The 26,006-nt window shown below is 44.6% G+C and overlaps 1 protein-coding gene across 12 annotated transcripts in view; it reads right to left on the reverse strand.

Moving 5' to 3' along the window:
- Window positions 1–26,006, reverse strand: part of Znf532 (zinc finger protein 532) — a 118,183-nt gene that overhangs the window by 8,910 nt on the left and 83,267 nt on the right. For 11 of the 12 annotated variants that reach the window (XM_040741693.1, XM_040741691.1, XM_040741695.1 and 8 more), the window contains one exon: window positions 23,958–24,239. The exons of the other annotated variant lie outside the window; for it this stretch is intronic. In XM_040741693.1, coding sequence (XP_040597627.1) covers window positions 23,958–24,239 — 282 coding nt within the window. The remainder of the gene's footprint in view (window positions 1–23,957; window positions 24,240–26,006) is intronic. 12 annotated transcript variants of the gene reach the window in all.

Raw genomic sequence — 26,006 nt, forward strand, 5'->3', positions numbered from 1 at the left:
CAGTGAAGTAACTAAGACATCTCCTAAGGCCTTCCCCCATGATTCATGTTTTCTTTTGAGACAAGCTCTTGCTATGTACTCTAAGCTGGCTTCAAATGTACAATTCTCTGGCCTCACTCTCGTGAGTCCTAGGTTACAGGCAAGTGCCATAGCAACTTTTGATCACACAGAGAAAGCCATTAGAAACCCTACTCTATGCATATAGCCAAAGAATAAGAAAGAGGCAGCATGTGTCCATTTCAGGATAAAGCTTTAAGCACAGAATCATCAACAAATAGATTTGTTTCAAAAGTAGTATTTAGAAAGACTTGATTCCCCTAGTAATCTTGTACACATCAGATGAACTTGCAGCTAAGACACAAGACAACTTTCTAAAAGGAGGACATCTCTGTCAAGTAACAGACTCCAGGCAGAAGTACACACGACGGCACGGCACGGCACAGCACGAGGCTGTGCACAGGGATTGGGACTGGACTCTTTGCAGCGCGGCGATGGGTTCAATGCTTTCTCCCTCATCACATCGATATATTAACACCAAAGCAAACTCCTAATAAAGAAGTGTCAGTGGGGACACCTTCAGGGGACAGTACGTGAGAAGCACCCCTGCTGAGTTCATTTTCACAAAGCTATCAAGTAGCATAGGGCGACCAAAACTCCTTTCAGGATTAAATGAAACCAAGGGTTTAGAAGTTAATGAAAATAAGGCAATGTCCAATAAGCGCCTTGACAGCCACAAGAAATAGCAGAATGCCAACTGACTAAACAGTGCCCAGTTGTTCCCAAGCCACACTATCAACTCAACCAAAGCTTTCCAAGAAATGTCACAGCAGCAGCCTGCCTCACTAGGTAACGTCTCAACACTGAACCTGTCTGTGTAGGGTCTGATCCAGTTACACGGTAGGCCTCGCCTGCACACCCTCACCCCAACTCTTTACTACCAGGAACATTCTAAGTCTCCCAAAGGATGCCTGATGTTCAGACAGTATGGGGGCCTGTGTGGGTGGTGCTCCTTAGTGTGCAGGCAGGTGCTCCTTCACTTACAATGAAATTTAATATCAATAAACCCACCACAAGTGGAAAGTGAACTTAATAGCCCCACAAGCCCATTACAAAGTTGAACGTTTACAGCAATCTGGGGGCAAGCTATATATACCCTCCTGGATTAAATGTACAAACTAAGCATAAGAAATGAACTGATAAACCAACAGTACAACTCATGCTCTTCCAAGTTCCGTGAATGTGTCTAAGTCACAGAGTTCAGGATGCTCCTAGCTTTGCATTGAGAGAGTGTGTTACGGCCTTTCCGTGGCCTGTCTGAACTGGCAGCATCCTACACAGCATTACTAAAACGAGGGTCAGCTGAACATCACCAAGGCAGTCTGTGGCGCTGAGTGATCACGGTGGACAGCAGGTACAGAGGGTACACTAGACAAAGGGATGATTCAGTCCCTGGGTGGGACAGTACAAGATTTCGTCATACTGTTTAGGAGTTGCTCACATCTAGAATTTCCAACCTAGTGCTTACACCTTGCAGTTGACCCCAGGTAACAAGACACAGAAAGTGAAACCACAGAGATGGAACAAAATGACGCTTTTATAAAGAAAGTTAAGATATGTACAAATCTAGAGCTGTGGGGGGTAGGAGCAAGACTATGCTAAGCTCCTTCATGCTCAGTTTGTGGACCATGTGAACAGAGTACACATGTAAATCAAACCTTTTTTTGATCTATTGCCTCAAAAACAATGTAAGTTAGGTTTACTGAAGTAGAGTTTTACATGGGTGCATTTTATATTTTATAGAGTCCTAAACATCATAGCTCACACTTCTAATTCCAGCATTTGGGAGGCAAGAGGGAGTTCAAGGCCAGGCTGTGGGGGCTGGAGCAATGGTTCAGTGGTTAGGAGTGCATCCAAATCAGGCAGCTCTCAACTGCCTGTAACCCAGATCCAGGGGACCTGATATCCTCGTGTGGCCCTCGAAGGCACATACATTCATATACATAAATTCAAATAAAATTTTAAAAAATACAGTTGAGTTAGGCCATGTCAATCATGATACAGACCAGATGTCACTCTCCATATGCCCATGGGCCCTTTGTGGGTAGCCCTGCCCAGAGCCCATGCCCTCTTTCCTGTCTACACCTCTGCTTTGCTTTGTGTACCTGTCATAAAGCGGGCCACCCCTCAGCACACCAGGCTCCCAACACAACCCATGGCTAGCTCGCCTGTGCATTCCTTTTCACTTCACAGAAATGTCCCACTTACAGCTCTACCCTGGTTCACAGACCCATTTACCAGTTGGTGGATATCAGCATTGCCAGTTTGGAGGAAATGATGAATAAAGCTATTGTAAACATTAGGTCCAACACAAATTTTTTCAGTTAATAGTTATGATATTTACTTGCATGTGTATCTAACCCCTAATGTCCTAGGTTTCCTTAGAAGAGTGCTTAGGTGTTTTTATCCTCCATAAACTCTCTGGGAACGGAAGCTGCCTGTTACTCATCATCAGAGCCTTCTTTTCAGAAATACTTGGGTCAGTAACTGTGCCAACAATGCACATGTGTTCACTAGAAACACACCGGTGAGGCCTATAGGGCAACAGTCAGGATGAAGTGTTGCCCACAGCAAGCACTGTTTAGAGTTCAGACATCAGGGGATACAGAGACTGCAAAAGGCAGGGTAAGCTGGGAAGTATGGAGGTAGGAAGGCTCAGACAGAGGAGACAGACAGATCCTCCATGCCATCTGGACCTCACACCCATCCATCCTTCAATCCCCAAGTGAAACACCCATTCCCAAGATGGCACTCCCAGATTCTCTGGCCTGCACTTACTTCTCAATTTTATTATATATAAAAGGATCAGGTGTGCTGGCGTACAGCTTTAAGCAGTGAAAAACAGCAAGGTTCTTAGGATACTACTGGACAAAATATCCTCAGAGTCCATCAACAATATAAACATGTGCGTGTGCCCCCATCTCCAGCACAGATCCCCGCTCTCCAATGCTGCCAGTGATCAGTGAAATAGGTTTCAGTTTCCTTGGATGCTTAGAAGAGCTAACTACACAACCCTATACTTTGACTGTGAACTGCCCAATCAGATCCTTCATAATGAGATCCTTCATGCGGGGGTGGGGGGAGGGAGAGCACAGAACAGATTGGAAGGCCTGGGCTTCATGGTGAGGGCTAGAGATTAGGATGTATGTGACAAGACACCAGGAGGTTTCAGGGTAAGGGTCATGTGACTAACACATGGTAAAAGGTAAACGGGTCTGCATCATTTTTGGCTGCCATGCGTGAAACTTGAGCAACTCCAAGGAAGAGAAGACGGGCTCTTGGCTTGGAAAGTGCTGGAGGAAAGGAAAGATGGCTGGATTTAGCAGAGTTCTCAGAGGCAGAGAGCTGCTGGGAGCCTTTGTGAATAGGCTGAATTGGACAATGGGGAGGGGACAAGCATTCATCCACATTCTTTGTCTGAGGGGGAGCAAGGTCTAATAACCTGAGTTCAAGCCCCAGAACAGCACGGTGGAAGAAAGAAAAGACTCCCACGCTTCATCCTCTGACCTGCATACTTGTGCCTAAGCACATTCACACAAGGCCCTCCTGAGAGTAAAGATCATCATCATTCATAGCTAGATTGGAAGGACTAAGCAAGGGCTGGAGACAAGGAAGAGACCAAGAGAAAACAGCGTCCTGTAGGCTAGACAACTGCCTTGGATAAGACATAATCATGAGGAAATTAGAGACAAGAAAGCTACAGGAGACCCACAGGAAGGCCAGGCCTAGTAGGAAGGATGGAACTTACGAAGAGAAAACCTGACTTTGGGGAGACTGGTTGTAAAGGGACACTAGTAAACACTTAGAACAAAAATGGGGGGGGGGTGGCTCACAAGATGGAGGCACGCCTGCCCCATGTGCTGATAGTACCAGGGTGTAACCAGCAAGGCTCTGGGAGCAGGCAGCCTGCACCAATCAGAAATAAGGACAGAAAAACCCAGGCCCCAGGCAACAGACACTGGTTTTCACTGGTCTCCAATATACCTCAATGCACAAGTGCCTGCCACTCTAGCAACGAGGGGCGCTTCCAGTGACCGACCTTACACCAGGATCTCCTGCTGCTGGCCTGTCTCTGACACCCTGTGGACCTGGCGAAGCACAGTTGAGGCTGAGACCAGCTAGCTGCATTGCTCTCAAGCACCTGCTACAAAGCAAGCATCTACACACTGTCCTTCCCGAACAGTGGATGGGGACACGGTGGCTTGCTGTGCACTGGGAGATGGGACTTACCACCAACGGAGTGCTAACTCCATCCACTGTCCATGGGTGAACTCTGCCCTTAGGTTTGTTAGATTTATTTTCTGTGAGATGTGTCTCCTTTTCATGTGAATAATAAACTGTGCATTTGAGAACGGCACCTGGCTATCTGTCCCTCTCTGTGATGTGTAAGTCATGTAAGTCATATTCAAGACAGAGACAGAGTAAAGGGCAGTCGGGAAGTTAGGTTTTTTGTTCTGCCATTACAGTATGAGATACTGTAGCCTCCTTCATGATTTTGCAAATGCTCAGGAAAAACTGAGGATGCAACTGAGGGTGGGTAATGTTGTGAGGTCCTTGAACAGTCCACAGAGGAGCAAGAGACACAGACACCATCACCCTTGGAGCAGAAGGGACCAAGCAAGTGAATTCAAATGTAGGAGTGTTTCCATGGCCATCTCTTCAGTGCAGAGCAAAATCCAAGCTTCCCTTCTGGCTACTGGGGACGGTGATGCACCCTTCCCTTGCACAGGCTCCCAGAGGCCCACCCCAATCTTTTTAGGCTAATCGAATCACCTCCAGCTCCAGTCTTCCAGTCTCTGCAGTTGCCATACTTGCCTCCTTTCCTCTATATTCTGCACAGCTATGGGGCAAACCATGCACAGCAGGGCACTCCTCTGCCTAAAATGCATGTGGTATGCTCTGCAGGCCCTAGGACTTGCCCCTCCCCGCTCCCAGTCTCCTCACACACCTTCAGGCGCATTGTGCCCAAGCTCTCCTTGGTGTCAGCCACTAGCCCCTTTCCGTCTGTACCATATGCACACACTCTTGACATACACTCATTCCTCCCACACATCCTTCAAGGATCCTCTGGGAAGTCTTGCCTCTGAGAAGTTTACCCTGGAGTCTCCAAACTCCACCCATCTCCAATGAGGTGCGGCCCTCAGCTCTGCTCCCCTTACATACAAATAAATGCTTCTCCTCTAATAATCATTAGGAATTTTAATCTTGAATCCTGTCCTCATTAAGCAGGCTGGTATTTTATGGCTCACTGTGCTCACGGGGCCTCAACAAGCAAATTCCAAGCTGGAATCTGGATTCAAAGTATCCCTCACTGAACACATACTTTCATACTGTCTGTGGTTCCTCCAAGATGCCTCCCCTCAAAAACTGGTTTTAGTTTTGATGACATACTATTCATAGAGGGTACTATGCAATATGGTAAATGTTTACTGAGCAGAGTTAGTGGTATATACATAAGAAAAAATGCTTGTAAGTTTAACATTCCCACAGCATGTGAATGGCCCATTTATGCAGTCCCGAAATGCATAAGTACTCAAGAGGGAAAGAAAAAGATTAAGTATCCCCAATCTGAAAAGTCAACCAAGAAAGTCAATGCAAATACTCCAACATAAAAACAGATAAAATAAAAATCCAAAACTGAAATATGCTTAGATAATCCCAATCTGTGGTGTGTACTGATAAACCCAAACTGGTCTCTTTTTTTAAGTCTAAAATCTACTATATTTCCTTAAAAAATGAAGTTTTCTACAAGATAGGCACTGAGATTTATATAAATAGTACCTTAGTAGTTCATTTTTAAATGCACTTGAAATTGTTAGTATAACTAAGTGAGAAAGTGTTAACAATTGCTCAATTTTAAGGCTGACATATAGACAAGTGAAAACTAATGCTGTGTGGGTTTTGTAATTCACTTATTGAGCCAGGTGATGGTGGTGCACACCTTTAATCCTAGCACTCAGAAGGCAGAGACAGGCAGATCTCTGTGAGTTTGAGGCCAGCCTGATCTACAAAGTGAGTTCCAAGACAGCCAAGGCTACACAGAAAAACCTTACCTCGAAAAAACAAAACAAAACCAAAAACTTCATTTTTCTTGTTGGGCCCTGATACGTAATGTTACCTCCATTTACTGATGAAAAATGACAGGAAATAAACCTCCTGACCCTATGACCCTTGTTCACTGGGCAAATAACCTTTCCACAGACAAAGAACAGCCTTCTCCTAACATTTGGAACATGGTCATAAACGCTTTAACCACTAAGTGGTGACTGGGGTAGGTGGGTCTCTGTGAGTTCAAGGCCAACCTGGTCTACAGAGTGAGTTCCAGGACAGCCAGGACTGTTTCACAGAGAAGATCTGTCTTGAAAAACAATAAATAAAAATTAATCAATCAAAAAAATAAGAAAGGAAGGAAGAGGGGGGAAGAAAGAAAGAAAGAAAGAAAGGAAGAAAGAAAGAAAGAAAGGAAGAAAGGAAGAAAGAAAGGAAGAAAGAAAATTTGAAAAATAAACCCTTAAAACTCATAGGGAGACTTTAGTACCCTGGCAACTGATGCCAGTTTTCTGTTCCAATTCTATCATTTCCAAGAATAGACCAAGATAGTACATTTGATGCACACAGTACAAACTGCCCACACTTTAGAAATATAATTAGAGTGTTAAAATTAATCACTTACCCAGGCTTGTGCAAGCTAAAATTGAGCAATTCTGGAAAAACATCTGAGAATAGTGTGAATTCAGACTGCAGGTTGGCCAAGTTTTTCTAGGTACACTAGGCTTTCCAGGCCATAATGTTCCCATTGTGGCTGCATGATTCTGCATGCAGTCTGAGAGGGCAGCGAGACATAAATGGCAGGAGTATACTTCCAAATGTGAAAAGCGGTTTCCTGGTCAGCGACTGAGATAGTTAGCTCACATTCATTAGAAAATATCCAGCAGAAACAAACCTACTTCACAAAGTGGCTAATCGGTCTGGGTAATGTAGCGGGCCAGCAAGAACGAGGGTGTTCGGAGACACCTGTCTGCACAATGGGGCATCACTCCCCATGGGAGCTTCTTCAGGAATCAATCCCCCAATGGAAGAAGGAAAAGGCTCCAGCCAGGGGGAAGTCTGTCTCCCAAAGACTTCATACAGTTCTAACAATTTATCAGACCACCTTGTAAAATAAGACTGAAGGCCAGATAATGATGGGTCAATGGTGGATGGAACCACACCTTGACCAGGATTGCTCAGAGGTTTGTATCTTAGGCCCTCTGTTTAAACTTTGATCCCTCTTCAGAACCTCCAAAGACAGACTTGGAGAGTTCCCTGATCTCTTTGTCCCTCTTCACAATGTAGCCACATTGAACAAATCATTCTCTGCTTCTCACTTTTAACTTGGCTCTTTTAACTCTAATTGAGGACAGGTGCCAGCCCTGACCTGGATACAAGTTGTGACCCCCAAGCTGGAAAATAATAACACAAGTTATAACTTACAATTACAAGGGGAATGCTTTTCTTGCTTTGTGTAACACATTCTAAACAAATTCCCAGGCTAAGTGTATCTTTGGAAGTGATCTAGATTATGGAAGTAGCAGCTTTGAAATGGGTGGGCAAAGAACCCAGGCAAGTTGTTCTCTGGCTTTCATACGCACTGTGGCATATGTACATACACACACATACACACACACACACACACACACACACACACACACACACACACACACACACACACACGCACGCGCGCGAACAAAATAAATAAATGTAAAACTCTGGTCTGCGGGTGAAACTGTACAACTGAAAAATTACAATGCAAAAATGCTGATACATGTGCAATAATGAAAGGCCAAGTCCGGGGCAGAGAGACGAGAAGGATGCAGACCCACAGCACTCAAGCTCAGGGCAACACCTGATACTTAGCAGAGAGAAGGACTCACTCCCAGAAGCCCTGGACCCTGGGGCAATAAAGAGAATTACCAATGCCTGCCTGGGCTCCCTGCATCTTCTGCTGAACAGTGGTTGCACACAGAAGGACCTGAAGGTCCTCTTACATAACTAAACAAATCTCTCCTCTGCCTGTCAGGGAACCTGGGCCTCTATTCTCCTGCCATCAGTTTGAGTACATCTTTCCTCCAAAACCCTGTCAGGAGGCCCTCCCACCGTCCACAGGACTAGTTCCCAAGGCTCTTTCAGGTGAACACTGCAAGAATGCATGTGGCTGGAGGCACAGACAGGGCCCCAAGCATGTGCTGTGTGCTTTCTCAACTCCAGTATTCGCTGACACCACGTGACCGAGAAGTCAGTCAGTCTCTCTCTCTCCCTCTCTCTTCCCCTTCCCCCCTTCCCCCCCCTCTCCATTGCGCATCATCTGCTGCCTCTACACAGGGGTCCTATCTCTGAGCCATCTTTTGTTTCTACAATGTCTGCCTACAGATGGGAAACGTGTTCTATGTCTATTCTCTTCAAAGAGGAACTTCTAGAAAGAATTACAGAGAAACTGCCCGCCTGTCTTCCTTCCCTTCAAGTCAGAGTCTCTTATGGTCTAACCAAGCCTTGAACTCACAATGTAGCTAGACCCTGAATTTCTGATCCTACTGGATTCAACTCTAACTGAGACACAGGTGTGTGCTAAAGCCAGTTTATGTGGCTTTGATTGAACCCTGGGCCTTGGGCATGCCAGGTACACATTCTGCATCTCTATTTCCTATTCACCTTCTAATACAACTTGTCATACAATAAGTTTCATCCTTTTTAATAAAAATGATCTAAATTGTATATGTCTAAAGAGCTATGTAGACTTCAAATAGTATTCATGTTCAAACCAGAAGAGAAACGATCATTCCTTTTAAAGATAATCACCATTTTAAAACCATATGATTTGTAGGCATCTGCTAATAGTTTTTAAAAGCAAACTTGAGTGTCCCAAAGTGAACATTAAAACTGGTCAGCGACAGGTTATGTCCACAAGTTGTACTTAAAGCCTACACCATGTAGTGTTTTCCCAACTGTCTAATTGAACTATTTTATAAAGTAATGATTGTACGTACAATCAACTGTCATGCTAGGTGTAAAGAAACAGGAACCCTAGAGGTGGTCCTGGCCAGTGTCACATGCCCTATGAGAGGATTCTCTGTGACATAGGCTGTGCAGTGGTTCCAGTAGACTCCTGTAGAGGAACTACTTAGCTTTGTAGGGGGGAGAGACTCCATGGGGTTCCTTTTCCTCCCTCGAATCACCCTGGACACATGCCAGACATTCCCTTGGCCATGCTGAACCTACATCCATTCTGAGCCTATCCACAGACCCCACCTGTTCTTCACTGTTTCCTAACGGGGGTCACTTTAACCCTCCAGGGCTTTTACACAAGGGTTGCATGCTCCTGGGTCCAAAGTTGTCCCTATTTATAAAATGGAGCTGAATGGGAATCTATGACCTCCCAGAGACTGGTGAGTGCCATAAACAAGAACAAAAACAACCCTCCAAATTTAATCAACCCTGGCCAGAGTGACTTGCAATGTCCTCTGCCATCCCCACTACAGCACATCAGCATGTCAGATTTCCAACATAGTGCCCATCTATAGGCACAAAAGTCTAGACTCTCCTTTATCAGCACTCCATGCAACCTGCTGCCAGATGCTACACTGCAGGGTTCTCAGGAGCAGGAAGGGAACCTGGGGCACAGGGAGTGACGTGAGGTTGGATGGAAAGGAAAATACTGGTATATGTTATCTGACAGAAAGAGAAGTTAAGGCCGTGTTATATATATAATAAGTTCCTAGCATGGGGCATGACATATAGACAGTAAAACCCAAGCTCTAGTTACCAGGCCACCAAGAAGCTGGAGGCCCTGACTACACATGATGGAAGCAGGGCTGAAAACAAACAGCGGTCTGTGCCAGGGCTGAACTCAGTGCCTGACTGTGGGTGGTGTTTAAATAAGACTTGTTCTTACGCCAGCAAGTACTGCCTAGAATACTGACCCGGAGCACACTATGGCAGGATGCCTGTCTGGGCACCAGCATCCGCCCAGAATCCAGACATCCTCCACCTCCTGAGCTACTAGAAATAAACAGGAAAGCTTGGGGAGAGAGCCTGTTCCTCCATCAGCCCTGCGGGCACCGCAGCAGGCTAGTCTGGAGTCTGTAAACATCTCATTCTCTGTGTTGAAAGCTCCCAGTTTTAAGCAGTCACTGCTTTTACACCTCCAAGGGTGCAGACTCTTCAGGGAGTGCCATGTGTGCTTTTGGATTTCACGTACAAAGATGCTACGAGGTACCTAAAGCAGAGTGTCCTTAGGAATCATCTAGTTCTGTCAAGTGTTCTATCTAGGCCCTTTCAGCCAGTTCTAGTCAAAGCCTCAGTCTGCCCAGCAGAAAGATGAAATTAAAGATGCAAATCTATGGTTCCCAAAGGTGACAGATGGCCACAGTAACAGACCTTGGCCAAAGTGAGAGTCTAAATCAGCTTCGTCAGCTTTGCACACCAGAAAGACAACAGCTGTACATCTGGGCTGCTCCCTAGCACATGGACTGAGCTGCAATCTTAATCCTCAGGAGCTCCCTGCCCTTGAGCATTCTGCGATCTACAAAGAGAATGCAAGCATGATCCGAGAGGCCATCCCAGGCCCCCAAGGCTACAGCAGGTACACAGTGATGTGGGGGATTGTCGGTGGCCACAGTGAGCTCAGAGCAAAGGTGGTGAAAACAATGGCGTATGTCAGGAGGTGACGGGCAGCGCTATGTCACAGATACCACACACGGCAAGGTCCACACACCCAGGACCCAGCGGGGCTTCACACATGCACGAGTGCCAGGACCTACAGAATTGCTCTGGCAGCTCTGCTGGGTGGCTAGAGAACACTCTGGGATCTACCAGGGGAATTTACAATGGGTTCTTTGGTGATGGCTCCCAAGCAAGAGGTTCAGTAACTCTGACCCAACCAACCACAGTATTAAAAAAAATTATTGTGGGGGAGGGGGAGTTGTTCCTACTAAACAGTGCAGTCACTTTATCTTGTCACTATTCCTAAGCAATAGTATAACAACCATTAGCAGCACAACAATTTGCATGCTATTTCACTGTGTGGGCTCTTCTCCGTCATCCTGAGACTATTTAAAATGCACAGGTGAGGCGTGTCAAGCCCAGGTGCTGTATCATGTTGCCTGGGGGCCTAGAGCATCCTTGGGTTTTGGTAAAAGAAGCAGAATCTGTCCAGAACCAATTCCCATTGATATAGAGGGGCCATTATACTGAGTTCCAATCACAAGGGATTGGTTCTTTTGGAGATCCTACTGGGATCCCCTGACTATACCAGCTCTGGGCATTCCAGCCCCTAACAACAAGGTACTGACTTGATGACTAGGACTTAACAAATCTTCTTTACCGTTCTGTGTTATAATTTGGCTGCACATCCTTGGATTTGGGGGTTTTATGCTCAATAACCCATGCAATGCACTTTGATATGAACCCTCACAGTGTCACTGTAACCAGCCATGACCAGCTACTAGAGCCATGCTCCTTTGGACACACAATGAGGGCTGCTAAATACAGATCTAACTCCACTCAACGTTGTTTGTAACAAACTCAATGCATTTATAGGAAACGCCTCTCAGGTGGCTCCAGCAGACATCTTACCAGACACACTTCATCCCAACGGTAAACCCTGTCTGACACACAGCCCTTCTGGCTACAAACAGGGAGCAGAATAAGAGCCACAGGCTTATCTGTGTCACATTTTCAAATAACTTCATCTTTCCCTGAGAGACTCAGCTTTGTTTTTCTAGGCCTCACAATAATCAGTGTATCTTAGAAGCAGAAGCTGGTCATTTGCTTGTCATTTTATTTTCTTTCAATTTAGTGTTCTCAATCTCCTAGCTTTTCCTCTTAGGTGAAGGTAATTCAATAGTTGCACTCTTGGTGGTAGGGAGGGGGTGACCTGGAGATTGAACCCAGGAATCTGTGCAAAACAGGCAAGTGTTCTACCATGAAGCTCTATCCTCAGCATGCAGAGCCCCTTTCTGTACCCTCACTTCGTTTAGATTAGCACAGCAACATACAGGCAAGCCTGGGGCTTTCCAGATTCAGGCTGATAATACAATGGAAGTCGAGGCCATGGATTCCATCTCTAGCACTACAGGAAATTATACTTATTTATCCTAAAACTGAAGCCATACTCCAAAACCCTCTTCCTCCTTGGACAGCTTTCCAAGCTCTGCAGATGAAGAGCTAATTACCATACATAGCTTCTCACTCCACTGTCAACTGACCTATTTCCTGAGGCAGAGTTCTTGGGAAAGAAAGGACAGGCAAGCAAGAGAGAGCATGAGTATCAGTGACCAACGAGAAGCTCCCACCTGTGTCCTGCTTGTGCCCCAGTCCTAGCCCCAACACCTACAACCACACCATCAGAAAGAATAACACAGACAATACCAGAGGGCTCCCTCTGCTGAGAGGGAACTCTTGCTGCCAGGCTAGGGCTGCCTGGTACATTTCTCTAGAGTTCTCAAGCTTTCTCTAGACACTACTCAAAACCATACCCATGACAGCCACAATCCATGCAACATCCAAATACATCCTGGTTAAAACCTGTTAAAACTTGTTGTGAGTCTACAGGAGCTTTCCCAGTTAACTGATACTGGCTGTGCTATTCACCACAACTACAAACAATCCCAGAACAGCCTTGGGCCCCAGCTGAGAACAGTAGGATATCACACCCAAGGCACTCTGGAAACTACAAATACAAGCCCATGTGCTTGTTGGTGATGGCATAACCTGCCAACTCTAAAAACAGAACTATATACATGACCCAGTTATACCATTCTTGGGCATATACCCAAAGGATATGAAGTCCCATCACAGAGATACTAACACACCCATGTTCACTCCTGGTATTATTCACAACAGCTAAGAAACACAGTGTAAGTTCCACGAACAGCTGGGTAGACAGAAAATGTGGTGCATACACATATGGAATTTTATCCAATTGTAAAGAAAAATGAAATTAGTTTGCAGTCAAACCAATGTCAAGAAAAAGGAGCCAGACCTGGGGACAAAAATCCCAAGTGTTCTCTCATAGGTGATCCCAGGTTTCAGTCTATGTGTGAGGGCATGTAGGTCACGGAACTAGAAAGCCGTGGGAGCAGAGGGAGAGCTCCTGAGGTGGGTGAACAGAGAGAAAGAAAAAGGGAAGAGACAGGGAGGAGCACAAAACTAACGTGTGTGCCATTGTGGCAGAAGAATAAGGAGACTGCAAGGAACAGGAGGGCAAGGAGGGGAGCAGGGATGAAATGGCAGAATGCAACTCGTGCTTTTGTATCCTAACATTAAAAGCTAGACGCAAAAACAAAAACCAAGGACAAAAAACTGCCACCAGGGTTTAAAGCCAGACCAAGCAGGTGTCCACAGTTACCCAACATCAGTGAGGAGAAAACCGCCACCAAGATTTAGCCTGCCCGTCTGCAACTGCTCAGCATGGCGCAGTGGTACCAGAGCAGGAGCTGGAAGCCCACCGCAGACAGACCTGCCTCTGCTGCAGGAGCAGGGTTCTGAGCTTTCCCCAAGCTCTCCCTCCTCCGTCTGCAAAAGCAGTCCAGTGTCAAGTCCCAAATTAGAGTAAATGGAGCCACTCAGTCCTCGACCAGTTTTGGCTCTTACCATTGTAACTACGTAGTCACAAGTTATCAAAATCAATAGCTAGGTGTATTTTGTGCTCTTTAAACTAAAAATTGTCAATACCCATCATTGCAAGGCATTTATATCCTTATATTTTAAAGGATATAACTATTTAACTTATTTTTAACTTCTATAAACTATACCCAATAACATACAATAAAATAAATTAAAACAATTCTTGTAAACATTATGTTAACCATAAAATTAATTATATATACTATAAAATGATCTAAAAAATTATAATAAAATATCAAGGTCTGTGGCCATAATGAACCAGCATTACTATAAGATACGTATTTCTAGCACAAAACATTAATGTACAAACCAATTTATGTGTCTAGAAACCTAAGTCCCAACAGGAAGTCCCTGTTCCACAGCTAAGCAGGGACAGAGCTGAGCCGCAGCAACTTTCCTGCTGCTGCATTTTTTTCGGAGACTGGCATGGACTCAGACCTGAAGTTAGTACTCCAGGCAGATCTACCATTACACTGCACTCTGAACCCTACGCTGTGCATTTAGTTTAAATGCATCCCTCCTGATCTTTGATCACAAACTCAAAACTGAAGGATGGGAAAAAACTGAATTTTTATCCTGTTGTCAAGATAATATGGTTTTGGCTGCAAACCAACATCCTCACAGTTTAAAGGTAAGTTGAGAAGAAGGGAAAAAACAAACTCTTTTCATCCTGCATTTACATGCCTTGTGGCAGCAGTATAAATGATGCCCGTTAACCATCTGATCAAAAAAAAAAGTGTAAGCCAGCTCATTATTTTTCTGTTCAAGGTCAATGGTCATCACCCAGTTAAAGGCAGCAGATAAAGGAAGGTATGATATTTAACCCACAAATTTAATAAAGCTTGAGCAAGGAAATCGTGTCCTGTTCCTTTTTACAAACATGAGTGGGGTCCCAGGTTGGATAAATGACTTTTAACACACACACACACACATACACACACAGACATACACACACTTTAAAAAAATATATGTATATATATGTATATATATATATATACACACACACACATGCACATGTACATGCATGCACAGACACACAGACATACACACAGAGAGTACAAGCATGAAGTCTGTAAAGGGCTATGGTAAGTCTGAGTACGGCTGCTGCAAGCTGATAAACAAATATAACCATCATTTTAAAAGGCACAAGACATCGGGCGATGGTGGCACACGCCTTTAATGCCAGCACTTGGGAGGCAGAGGCAGGAGGATCTCTGGGAGTTCGAGATCAGCCTGGTCTACAAGAGCTAGTTCCAAGACAACCTCCAAAGCCACAGAGAAACCCTGTTTCGAAAAGCCTAGATAGATAGATAGATAGATAGATAGATAGATAGATAGATAGATAGATAGATAGATAGATAGATAGATAGAAGGCACAAGACGACACACACTGTCCCAGCTCTGCTAAGGCCACAGCACTCTGCCTACCACTCTCCCATTACTCTTTCTTCTAACTGCATCTGAGAGCTTATTCCACAAAAGACTGAAAAATAATATTACAAATCACCCACAGTGCAGAAAACGCAGAAGGCAAGATCTGTAGTATTCTGCAAGATGGCTTAGTGGGCAAAGGCGCTTGCCACCAAGCCTGATGTTCTGAGTTCAGCCCCTGGGCCCCACATGGTAGAAAGAGAAAACAGATTCCCATGAGTTGTCCTCTGACTTACACACATGCACAGATACATACATGTACAAACACATAAAAATAATAATGTCTTTAGCTCCACCTTAAACTGGGGCTTACACCTTTAGAGAACAGCATTAAGACACTCTATGATCATCTATAATCAGGTATTAGATGGCCTCAGAGTTGAGCCCAACTACTCTACTCACCACCTTTGAAATGGTCTACACCAGCAGGAGGAAATACAGGGTGGAACTCTGTGAACACATACATGTGCGTGGGATCAACCTTCCCTGAATATAAGCCGGCAAAGGTGGCTGGAGCTATGAAAGTCACGTGAGCAAGCGCCAGGGGATGAGGCATGGTGCAAGGAGGACCTCGGGTGTTTTAGACCCTGGCTAAGCACTGCGATCACCTGGAAGCTCCACTCCCGTGGAGACCTGCTTGTTGGCTCGGGGAGCTGGTATGGTCGGGCTCTAACAAGGAGGCCTTGAGCCAGACTCGCTGTTCTTCTTGCAGCGCTCCCAATGACACAATTGGCTTCTTCCTAGAAGCTGTTTCCATCCACAGGTTAGATCAACTGTGAAAAGCCATGCTTTCTATTGAGACCTTGGTTGCTGACTGAATCACACCAGAACAAGGAACGGGATGTCTCCAACGTCCTCACTAAGACCTGTGTTGTTGAGACAGTAGGGCTCAAAGACCAGCCATTGTGGTTTGTTTTCCTGAGACAGCTCACTACACTGCAACCTTGGTTGACTTGAAACTCACTATTCAGACCAGGCTGGCCTCCAGCTTGCATTGATTCTTCTGCTTCTGCCCCCTAAGTGTTGAATTACAGGGGTCAGCCTCAAGTCCACTTTAAATTCCATGTAATAATGACTCCTTTCCCTCCAGTAACAACACACTGCTAAGCAATTCTGCCAATTCTGTCTTCATTTAGTTAGCTGTAGGCAACCTCTACTTTCCCTCATAACAATGTGCACGCTGTGTTCTTTATTTGACTGAACATCTTTATAAAAACTCCTCCCTGGGCTGGTGAGTTACCTCAGGGTGAAGTGCTTGTATGACAGTGAGCTCAGATCCCCAGAACCCATTTAGAGCCAGGTGTGGTAGCGCACATCTGCAATCCCGGTGCTCCTGGAGCAAAATGGGAATGGAGATGGGAGAACCCCGAGAAGCTTCCAAGTCAGACAGCCTAGTCAACACAGCAGTAAATATGAGATCCTGCCGAAAATATGGTCAAAAATGAGGACCAACACACTAGAGGTTGTCCATGGTCTTTATACATGCACATGAACTCATACACAACACACTCACAAAGATTAGAGAGAGAGACTGTGTGTATAGTCACTAGACAAGTCCAAGTTGTAGGACATAATACTAAAAAAATCAATCTGTCTCTCTCTCTCTCTCTCTCTCTCTCTCTCTCTCTCTCTCTCTCTCTCTCTCTCTCTCTCTCTCTCTCTCTCTCTCTCTACATCCCTACCTTCCAATTGACCAAGGTTTCTCATTCCGAGAGCATACAACAAACGGTCTAACACAACACTGCCTCACACTAAATAACTGAGTTCCCACTGTTACCATTTCCATGCACAATTTTTCCAATTATACTTTCCAATGCTCTGTAATGACCAAAGCACACATAAGAGTCTCTTAAAAACTTGTTACTGTGGCTGGAGAGATAGCTCAGTGGCAAAGATCACTGGCTGTTCCTGCAGAGGACCCAGGTTTGGTTCCAGCACTCATAGGGTGCCTCACAACTGTATGTAACATTAGTTCCAGGGAATCTGGCCTCCGTTGACACTGCACATAAATGGTACACAGACATACATGTAGGCAAAACACTCGTACAAATAATAAAAAATAAAGCACATTGCTGCCATTCTTTGCAAAAGATCCAGACTGCTAATGGAATGGCTGGCTGCAGAGCTAGGACATACCCACTGTTACAGAGAGAACATTCCTGGGATAGGCTTGCCCAGAAGACCGGGGCAGAGTCCGTGGTAGCCACAGCATCTAGAAACTGGGAGGGGGTAACAGCAGCAATTCTAGCACACTGGAAAATTAGTCATAAGCCCCATAAAGCTCTTGATAAAAGCTGAGTTTATTCTGTCATGTAAGAACAATGACAGAAGGAAGTCCCTACAAGGCAAACCTTGCAATAGCTTCTGCTGCCATTGTGAATTGGCTAAATGATCACAGCAAAGGGTACAAAAATGATGGGAATCAGGATATTAGCATAATCTTAAAATATCTCCCCCACAATTATTACTTACTAATTACAATGGGAAAACAGCAATACACAGTGAAGAAACTTGGTGGTCACCACAATAACCAGGTGTTTAGGGTTGACAAACCCAAAAGTGAGTCATAAAGCCACCAAGGTACCTCCCAATAGGAAGCACTGAGAAGGACAATGTCACTTCTTTGACATCCTTACCAAAACCAAAGAGCAAATCACAAGGAAAATGGCAGACAAGCCCAAATTATAGAGTATCATATTAAATCACCACCCAGATGACACAAATGGTCACACATGGAGTAGAGTTGGAGGACCAAGCAACTGAACACAAACTTTGAATAGGTACAGGTTGAGAAAGGGGATGTTTGCAGAAAGAACAACTAGAATATGTATGAAGGTCTGTTGGTTAAACTTCATCAGTGATGATATACAACCACGTTTCTATCACATTCTCTAGTTACAAAGATGTTACCAGTGGCCAAGCCAGATAACAGACAAATGAAAGTTCTACCCAATTTCTGCAAGTCTAAAATCACTTCAAACTGAAAAATTTCAAATGTTACAAATTTGTAAAGTATATGAAGCATAGTTTAGGGCTGGAGATGTACCTCAGTACAAAGCCTGGGTTCAACTCCCAACACTGCACAAACCAATTGTGGCAGTGCATGTCTGTAATCCCAGGACTCTGTAAGGCAAGAGGATCAGAAGTTCAAGACTATCCTTGGATACCTATCAAGATGAAGACCAGCTGACCTATGTGAGACCTTTTCTCAGCAGTAATAAAGGGTGGAAAAAACCATTTATCATGCAAAGATTCTTTTATGCAAACTTTAATTCTTAAAAATCTAAAGCTTGTGTGTTGGTACACAACTAATAATCCCAGGACATAGAGCTGGGATATACAGCAAGACCATGTCTCAGGGGAAGGGGGCAGGGATTCTAGGGTTGGCAGGATTGTTCAATGGGTAAAGGCACCTGCCATTGATCCTGATAACCAGAGTTTAATCCCTAGACCACACATGGGAGGAGAGACTGATTCCTCCAAGCTGTCTTCTGACGTCCCTATGAACGTCAGCGTGCACATATGCGTGCACACACATACACACATGCACACACATACATACACACAAAGTATATAATTTTTAAAATTAATATAGGATTCAAAGAAATAAGATCCATAGTATTGCACCATTCAAGACATGCCATGTCATGTCATGTCATCAATTTCAAGAGCCTGTGTGAGTGACCGTTACTGTTTCCATTGTCCAGGCCATGTTAGGTAGAGCGGGGTAGTTACTGTTCTACAAAGCCACACTGATGGTGAGTGGTAGTGCACCATTCAAACGCAAGTCTGCTAGACTAAAGAGAACAGAACCATATCCTCATGGCAGAACTCTAAGGTCCTTAACTTCATCTGGACACATCTGAGTTTCGAGATCCATACCTGCCCCTCTGCCTCAGAATCTTCGTATCAACAAGTTAGTAAAGGTTCCTTTGTATTTGTATTACCAGACACTTAACGAGAAAAGGACAATTATCACAGATCACACTTCAATCTTAAAGATTTGAACAGATAGCCGGGCGATGGTGGCGCACGCCTTTAATCCCAGCACTCGGGAGGCAGAGGCAGGTGGATCTCTGTGAGTTCGAGGCCAGGCTGGACCGATAGCCTCCAAAACAATACAGAGAAACCCTGTCTCATAAAAACCAAAAAAAAAAAAAAAAGATTTGAACAGATATAGACAACTTACTTCTTTTGTTACATAGCCTAATAGTTGATGTGTAATAATGACTCAGACATGATCTCATTGAGTAGATAATTAATTTGAGATCCTTAGAAGGACCCGATAGAGCAACCAAAAGAAAATATCAGGTGATACATAACCTGAAACGGAAGAAAGACTCCTAGCCTGGAGATCTTTGGGTAAATGACACTGACCAGATAATTTTACAGCAGAGAGTACAGAGACCCCAAAGATGAAAGGTGTTCTATGGTTAGAAAACTATTGAGGCCAGGCGGTGGTAACTCACGCCTTGAATTCCAGCACTTGGGAGGCAGAGGCAGGAGATCTCGGTGAGTTCGAGGCCAGCCTGGTCTATAGAGTGAGTACCAGGACAGGCTCCAAAGCCACAGAGAAACCCTGTCTTGAAAAACCAAAAAGAAAAGTATTTAGATTCACAAACCTGTACTTCAACGCTGCTTGTGACTACCACAAAAACGCCTTACCATACAAAAAGTACTGATCCAAAGAGAAATACTTCAATTAGTGTCTTCAGAGATACTCTGCAATGTACTGCATTATAAGACAAAGAAGGACTGAGTAATAACAAAACCAGCACAGGACTCACCCCGAAGCAGCTTTCATGACCAGGTCCAGAGAGATGACTCGGCAGGAAAGGGTGCTTGCCACACAAGCCTGAAGACCTGAACTGGACTCCAGAACTCACAGAAAGGTGCAAGGAGAGCACACTCCAGAAAGTTCTCTTCTGACCTCACAGGCTGGCAACCACCCACACTCCCCCACACACTGACAACCACAAGCTCTCTGGCATGCATAACAACACCCCCCCCCCCACACACACACCAATAACAAAGCTTTCAAAACAAAAGAGTTCATCACCAAAGAGCAAGTTAAATCCAGCCACACTGAATGATGGCACCAACCTCAGCAAATGGTCCACCATTTTACTGGCTGTCTATATGAGGAATTCCTATGGCCTTCTTCTTTTTAACTATTTTTCCTTTTAAAAAGAAAATACTTTAAAGAGTTTTAAAGCAGCAAAGGTTTACAAGTTTTTTAATTAAACTCTTAATATATACATACCATCTGGGCCAGCAAAGGGGCTCAGTGCGTAAAGATACTTGCCATGCAAGCCTGACTGCCTGAGTTCAATCCTAAGAATCTAGAGTCACCTGGGAGATGGGGCCTCTGGGCACGCCTGAGAGGGATTATCTTCATAACATTACCTAAGGTGGGGAGACTGTCCACTGTGAGTGGCATCATTCCCTCACCAGGACCCTGGACTGCATACATAGAGAAAGGAAGCTAAACAGAAGTGAGCGTCCATCACCTCTGCCTCTCAAGTATGGTGATGTGACTAACTGCTTCAAGTCCTACTGGCTGCCCTGACTTATGTGCCATGATGGCGCTAGGATACACCTTTATCCCCTTAAGTTGCTTTTGTTAGAGTAGTTTATCACAGCAATAGAAAGTAAAACACCAAGTAAAAGTAAAAGAGGAAGATGCTCTTCAAGGTTGACCCTCTGATTTTCACACCCATGTCAAAAAATGTGGGTGCCCAGACAGACACAGACACACACACACACCATACAGCAGTAGATTATTGTAACATAAAAATCTTAATTTACAGCAGTTGAGGATACCCCTAACTTAGATATTTTCCCCAAACCTTGTTAAAATAACCATTTTATCAGCACTAACAGCCAAGCAGTGATGGCATTGTGGCCAGCACAGCTGCTTGGGTTACTGAAAACTTACCCCACACATGCATATATTTACTTTCCAGTCCTAGCTGTAGTCTTAAGAGTCAAGTATACATTCACTTTGGCTAGCACTTACAATGTAGAGTGACATTTTATCAGGTAAACTAGCAAACTTAGATGCTTCTGGCTGGACAGGAATGACAACCGCACTCTCCTGAAGTCTTTCCAAACTGTCTGTTCCCATACAAGAACAGTGGAGTTCAGAGCCGAGGCTCATCTTAGCCTAAAAGGATTGAAGGGTGCCTGTTACCTCACACACAACTCCTTCTAGATCCCTACAGCACAGGATACTGGAGGTCACAATAGCATGTATACCTTAGAGAGAAAGTTAAGTGTAAAAGGGGTGAGATGCCTTCAAAGACAGACCTCATCCATTCTCATTAATGTAAGAAATATTTTCAACCTGCTATGCTGTGGGTGCTAGAGTGCCACAGATGCACTCTGGGGATTGAAGGACATTTGGTGGGAGAAAGAAGTAAGGACCGCCATGGAAGCACTTAAGAATAAGAATCCTAGATGAGGTGCCAAGCTGTGACCTAAAGGACAAGAAGTCAACCACCAAGAGTAGTGTGGCCTCATAATACTAGACTGTCACCGAAGAGATCCAGAAACAAATGATCAGTGTTCGGAACCTGGAAAGGATTTCCTTTGTCCAGGGTGCAACTTATGAAGACACAACAGGACTGCCGAAGGAACAGAGCCAGGAAGGCACTGTTCAAGGACTTGACTCTCAAGAGTGATGCGAACACAATGTTTTATGAAAGGAAGAGACACAGTCCACCTTAGAAAATGCTCTCAGAGGGAAAAAGAGAAAGATGTTCTGTGCTGCCAGTGAGAAGAACACATGAGAACGCACAGCTGCCTAGACGAAACCAGACCATCCCACAGGGAAGGCTTGCTTTATCTAAGCAGACAATGAACTAAAGCAAATGTAATAAAAACATGGCTGTACAACCTGGGCTCCTGTGATAGGTAAAGAATTTATAGCATCTGGGGGGTCAAAAAGTAACACATTTGCTTTATGAGTCGCTCAAGTAAATAAATAAATGAGACTGATTAATAAATATCACTAATATCCCATTTAATTAACTTCTCCAAGGTTCATTGTAAACTAGCTGCTTTGACCTGTTCCCAAGGACAAAGCAACATAAAGGTTAAAGCAAGAATATGATGTTTTCTCTTTAAAGATATTATGTCTTTGAACTCACAAATCAGTTTTAGAATCATCTCAAAAGTGAGACAAACTATATTCCTCACGATGTGATATAAAACAGTGAAGTACCAGGTCATATTCTTATCTAGAGATTTCAACCTGAGGCTCAGTGAGTAGAGCACCAGCCAAACAAGCACAGGAACCCTGGCCTACATGCCCAGAACCCGTGGAGAACTCCACCCAGCAGTGCATATGCCAGCACTTTTACAGTGAGCTGAAACAGGAGAACTAGAAGATCATGGGCCAGTTAGCGGGTGTATGCAGCAGCGAGCAAGAGACTATCTCAAACGAGGGAAGGAGAGGACCCAACACACAAGGCTGTCCTCTGACCTCTATGTCAAAGTCATGGCACTTACAAACCCATACTCATAAACAGAAGATGCGCACCCAAAGATTTCAAATCCAGTAACAACAGAGATGATCCGTAAGTTAGACAACTTAATTTTCACCCGGTGGTAGTAGTACACACCTTTGATCCCAGCACTTGGGAGGCAGAGGCAGGTGGATCTCTGTGAGTTCGAGGCCAGCCTGGTCTACAGAGCGAGTTCCAGGACAGCCTGGACTGCTACACAGAGAAACCCTGTCTCAAAGAAACCAAAAACAACTTACTGTTCACAATAATCCAAAAGCACACTCAAAATTAAAATCTAGAGAATCCTGCTATGGAATTATACAATAACTAAATGTAATAGAATTCTTTATGGATCCCAACCAGTCAGAAAATGTGAACACAGTCTAATACAGTATCCAAGTAACAGGTAATATCAAAAATAATTCTGCTCATCTTATTAAGCCTTAATAGTAAGTAAGGTGTTGCTTTTTATTTTTACATTTATTTGTTCTATGTATGTATCCACATGCATGTGTCCATGAATGTGGCACTCAAAAGGCAACATGAAGGAGTCTGCTCTCTCCTTCTACTATATGGACCAGGGGATTGAACTTAGGTCACCAGATTTAGCAGCAAGTGTTTTACCTGCTGAGCCTTCTCACTGGCCCTTTTAGGTGGTTTTTAAAAGTTCTTATCAGTTAGAAATGTATATTTACTATTTGAAAAAGAAAGGCCAAGGGTTGCAGAGATGGCGCAGCAGTCAACAGCACTCGCTCTCTCGCAGAGCCTCAGTTCAGCTCCCAGCACCCACAGCTCACAGTGGGAGCTGGCAGCCACTTATGTCCTCTGTGAACACTGCTTGCACAGGTGCACAGATGTGCAGACAAACACTCATATGCATGAAGTGAAAACAAATACATCGTAAGAGAGAGAGTACAACCATCTCAGGAGTCGGACTGCAGAGCTTCACAAGGGATGAGGCTCATCCTTATACTAAAACCCAAAGTAGGGCAGGTGATGGACAAGGCCACTGGCAGTGCTCATCATCACTACTGCCTCTCCACCCCCTCCTCCTTGCTGGTCACGGCATCCTGTTATCAACAGACATGATGGACAAGCTACCCTTACCATTGAGTGTGCATGGGAAAGCAGTTGGGATTGGGAGGGTTTGGGAACGTCCATTCCACAAAGTGGGGTGCCCAGACATGGAGATCACACTAATCCTAACTCCTGACAGAGCCACAGACTGAATCTCAGAAGGTCGTGCCAGCACAGATGCTCCTCCTGGCGCCGGAGAGCATGGATGTCACTCTCACTGACCTTCCCATGCTCCTTCCTCATGTGAGAGAGATATACATCCCTCTGTGTGAACAGGCGATCACACTCCCAACACGTCCACCCGGGACTGGCCATCTTCTTAGATTCTGTGGACTTCTTTGCAGGAGATGGAGACTTCTTTTCCAGTTTCTCTTTCCCATTCATGGTCTTGGCATCCTCTCTGCTGTGGTTTGCTGAATTCTGCGTTGCAGACTTAATGCTCAAAGGCAAGTTTATACCCAAGTTTGGAGGCCCTTCAATACTTTTCAATGTTCCATGCATAGACTGCATTATAAAAAGAGAAGAAACGCCTATCACAAACCACACCGATTCAACAGAATGACAATCATTCAGAAAATATTTCCTAAACTAGAACTATACATTTTTAAAAGCATAAAGGAGCAGTCAGACATGGTGGCACACACCTGTAACCCCAGAACTCATGAGGCAGAGAGAGGAGGGACTCTACACAGCAAGTTCCAGGCCAGCCTGGGCTACAGAGTGAGACAAAACAATTAAATAAATCAAGATGAATTAAAAACAATGGAGCCAAGAGTGGTGGTGCACGCCTTTAAACCCGGCACTCACGAGGTAGAGACAGGCAGATGTCTGTGAATTTGAGGCCAGCCTGGTCTACATACAAGTTCTAGGCAAGCCAGGATGATATAGTAAGAACCTGTCTAAAAAAAAAAAAAAAAGGGGGGGGTAGGGTAGGATAAAGAAACATTAACTTTTTTCTTGTTGGGGGCTCACATGTCATGGCACATGTGTGGAGGTCAGAGGACAGCTTGCAGGAGTTGGCTCTCTCCACCGTGAGAGTCCTGGGGACCAGACTCTGGCCATCAGGATGGCAGCAGGCACCTTTACCCATTGAGTGATCTCACCAGCCCCATAAAGAAGCATAATAAATAACTTTAATGACTGCGATAAGCCATGTTTCCATTTCAATTTATTTATTTTGTGTGCATGTGTTTGTGTGCACAGGTGCACAGCACACATGTGGAAGTCAGGGATCTACTGGGAGCTGAGCATCTCATTCTCCATATGGAATTCAGGATGGTTCTGGAGCTCAAACTCAAGCTGCCAGGTGCCTTTACCCACTGAGCTATCTCACTGGCCATAGTTCCAAACAATTTTTAAAGGCTTATCTATCAGTGCCATTTTAACACTCTCTGAAAACAGGACTCTGTATTGGAACATATTAGTACACGTGCCCCTTCCTGGCCAAGAGCAAGTCCTCTGTGTGGGGACCATTTCTGGAGATGGCTTCACTTTTCCTGCTTGCAGAACTGTGTAAGTGGGCTAATGTGCAAAAAGGCATCCAAGGCCCATGATTCAGCAAGCCATGCTGCTTTTTCACATTCTTGGAATACTTGTATCCTTTAGGTACAGGTACTGCCAGGGTCTGGGTAGTTTTCACCTCTACTAGGAGTGTACTGCCTCTATGAGTGTACCCAGTGGGTACTCAAAAGGTCTTTTAAAATTGTGTAGCTGTTTATTATCATTAATACAATAGTCAACAAACAGCCATCCAAACCCACAGGATTTCAAATGTAGGTGGGATAAAATCAGTACAATTTGATGTTTTTTGCCCCTTTGCAGTCCTAAGCATTGTGTCTAGGGCTGTGTGCATCCCAGGCAAGCACTTCATACTGAGATATGCACTTTCGTACTTCTTATTTTGAGACAGTCTCATCAAGTTGCCCAGGCTAGCCTTGTATTTACTCTATAGCTGACTTAGGAAAGCCTTGAACTTGCAACTCAGTATCTGAGGTTATCAGTCAGTACCACCAGATCCAACTGACCTAAAGACTTTGGTTTTTAGAGTCTGGCTAAAGACATGGGTTATCTGTGAGTGGGACCTTCTCTCCTGATAAGGGGGCAGGTTGTTGGCTTGCTTCGGAAGTACATTCACAGGAGCTGTCCCTTAGGAGCTCTGACACTCAGGTCCCTGTGGTCACCAGACCAGCCCTGAGGACGGCTTGGTTGTCCCCAACTTCCTCCTGAGCTGTCAAGGGGAACATCATTCTAACGTCCCCAGGATGCTTTCTT

Source organism: Mesocricetus auratus, unplaced genomic scaffold (assembly GCF_017639785.1).
Source record: "Mesocricetus auratus isolate SY011 unplaced genomic scaffold, BCM_Maur_2.0 Super-Scaffold_6730, whole genome shotgun sequence".
Lineage (NCBI taxonomy): Eukaryota > Metazoa > Chordata > Mammalia > Rodentia > Cricetidae > Mesocricetus > Mesocricetus auratus.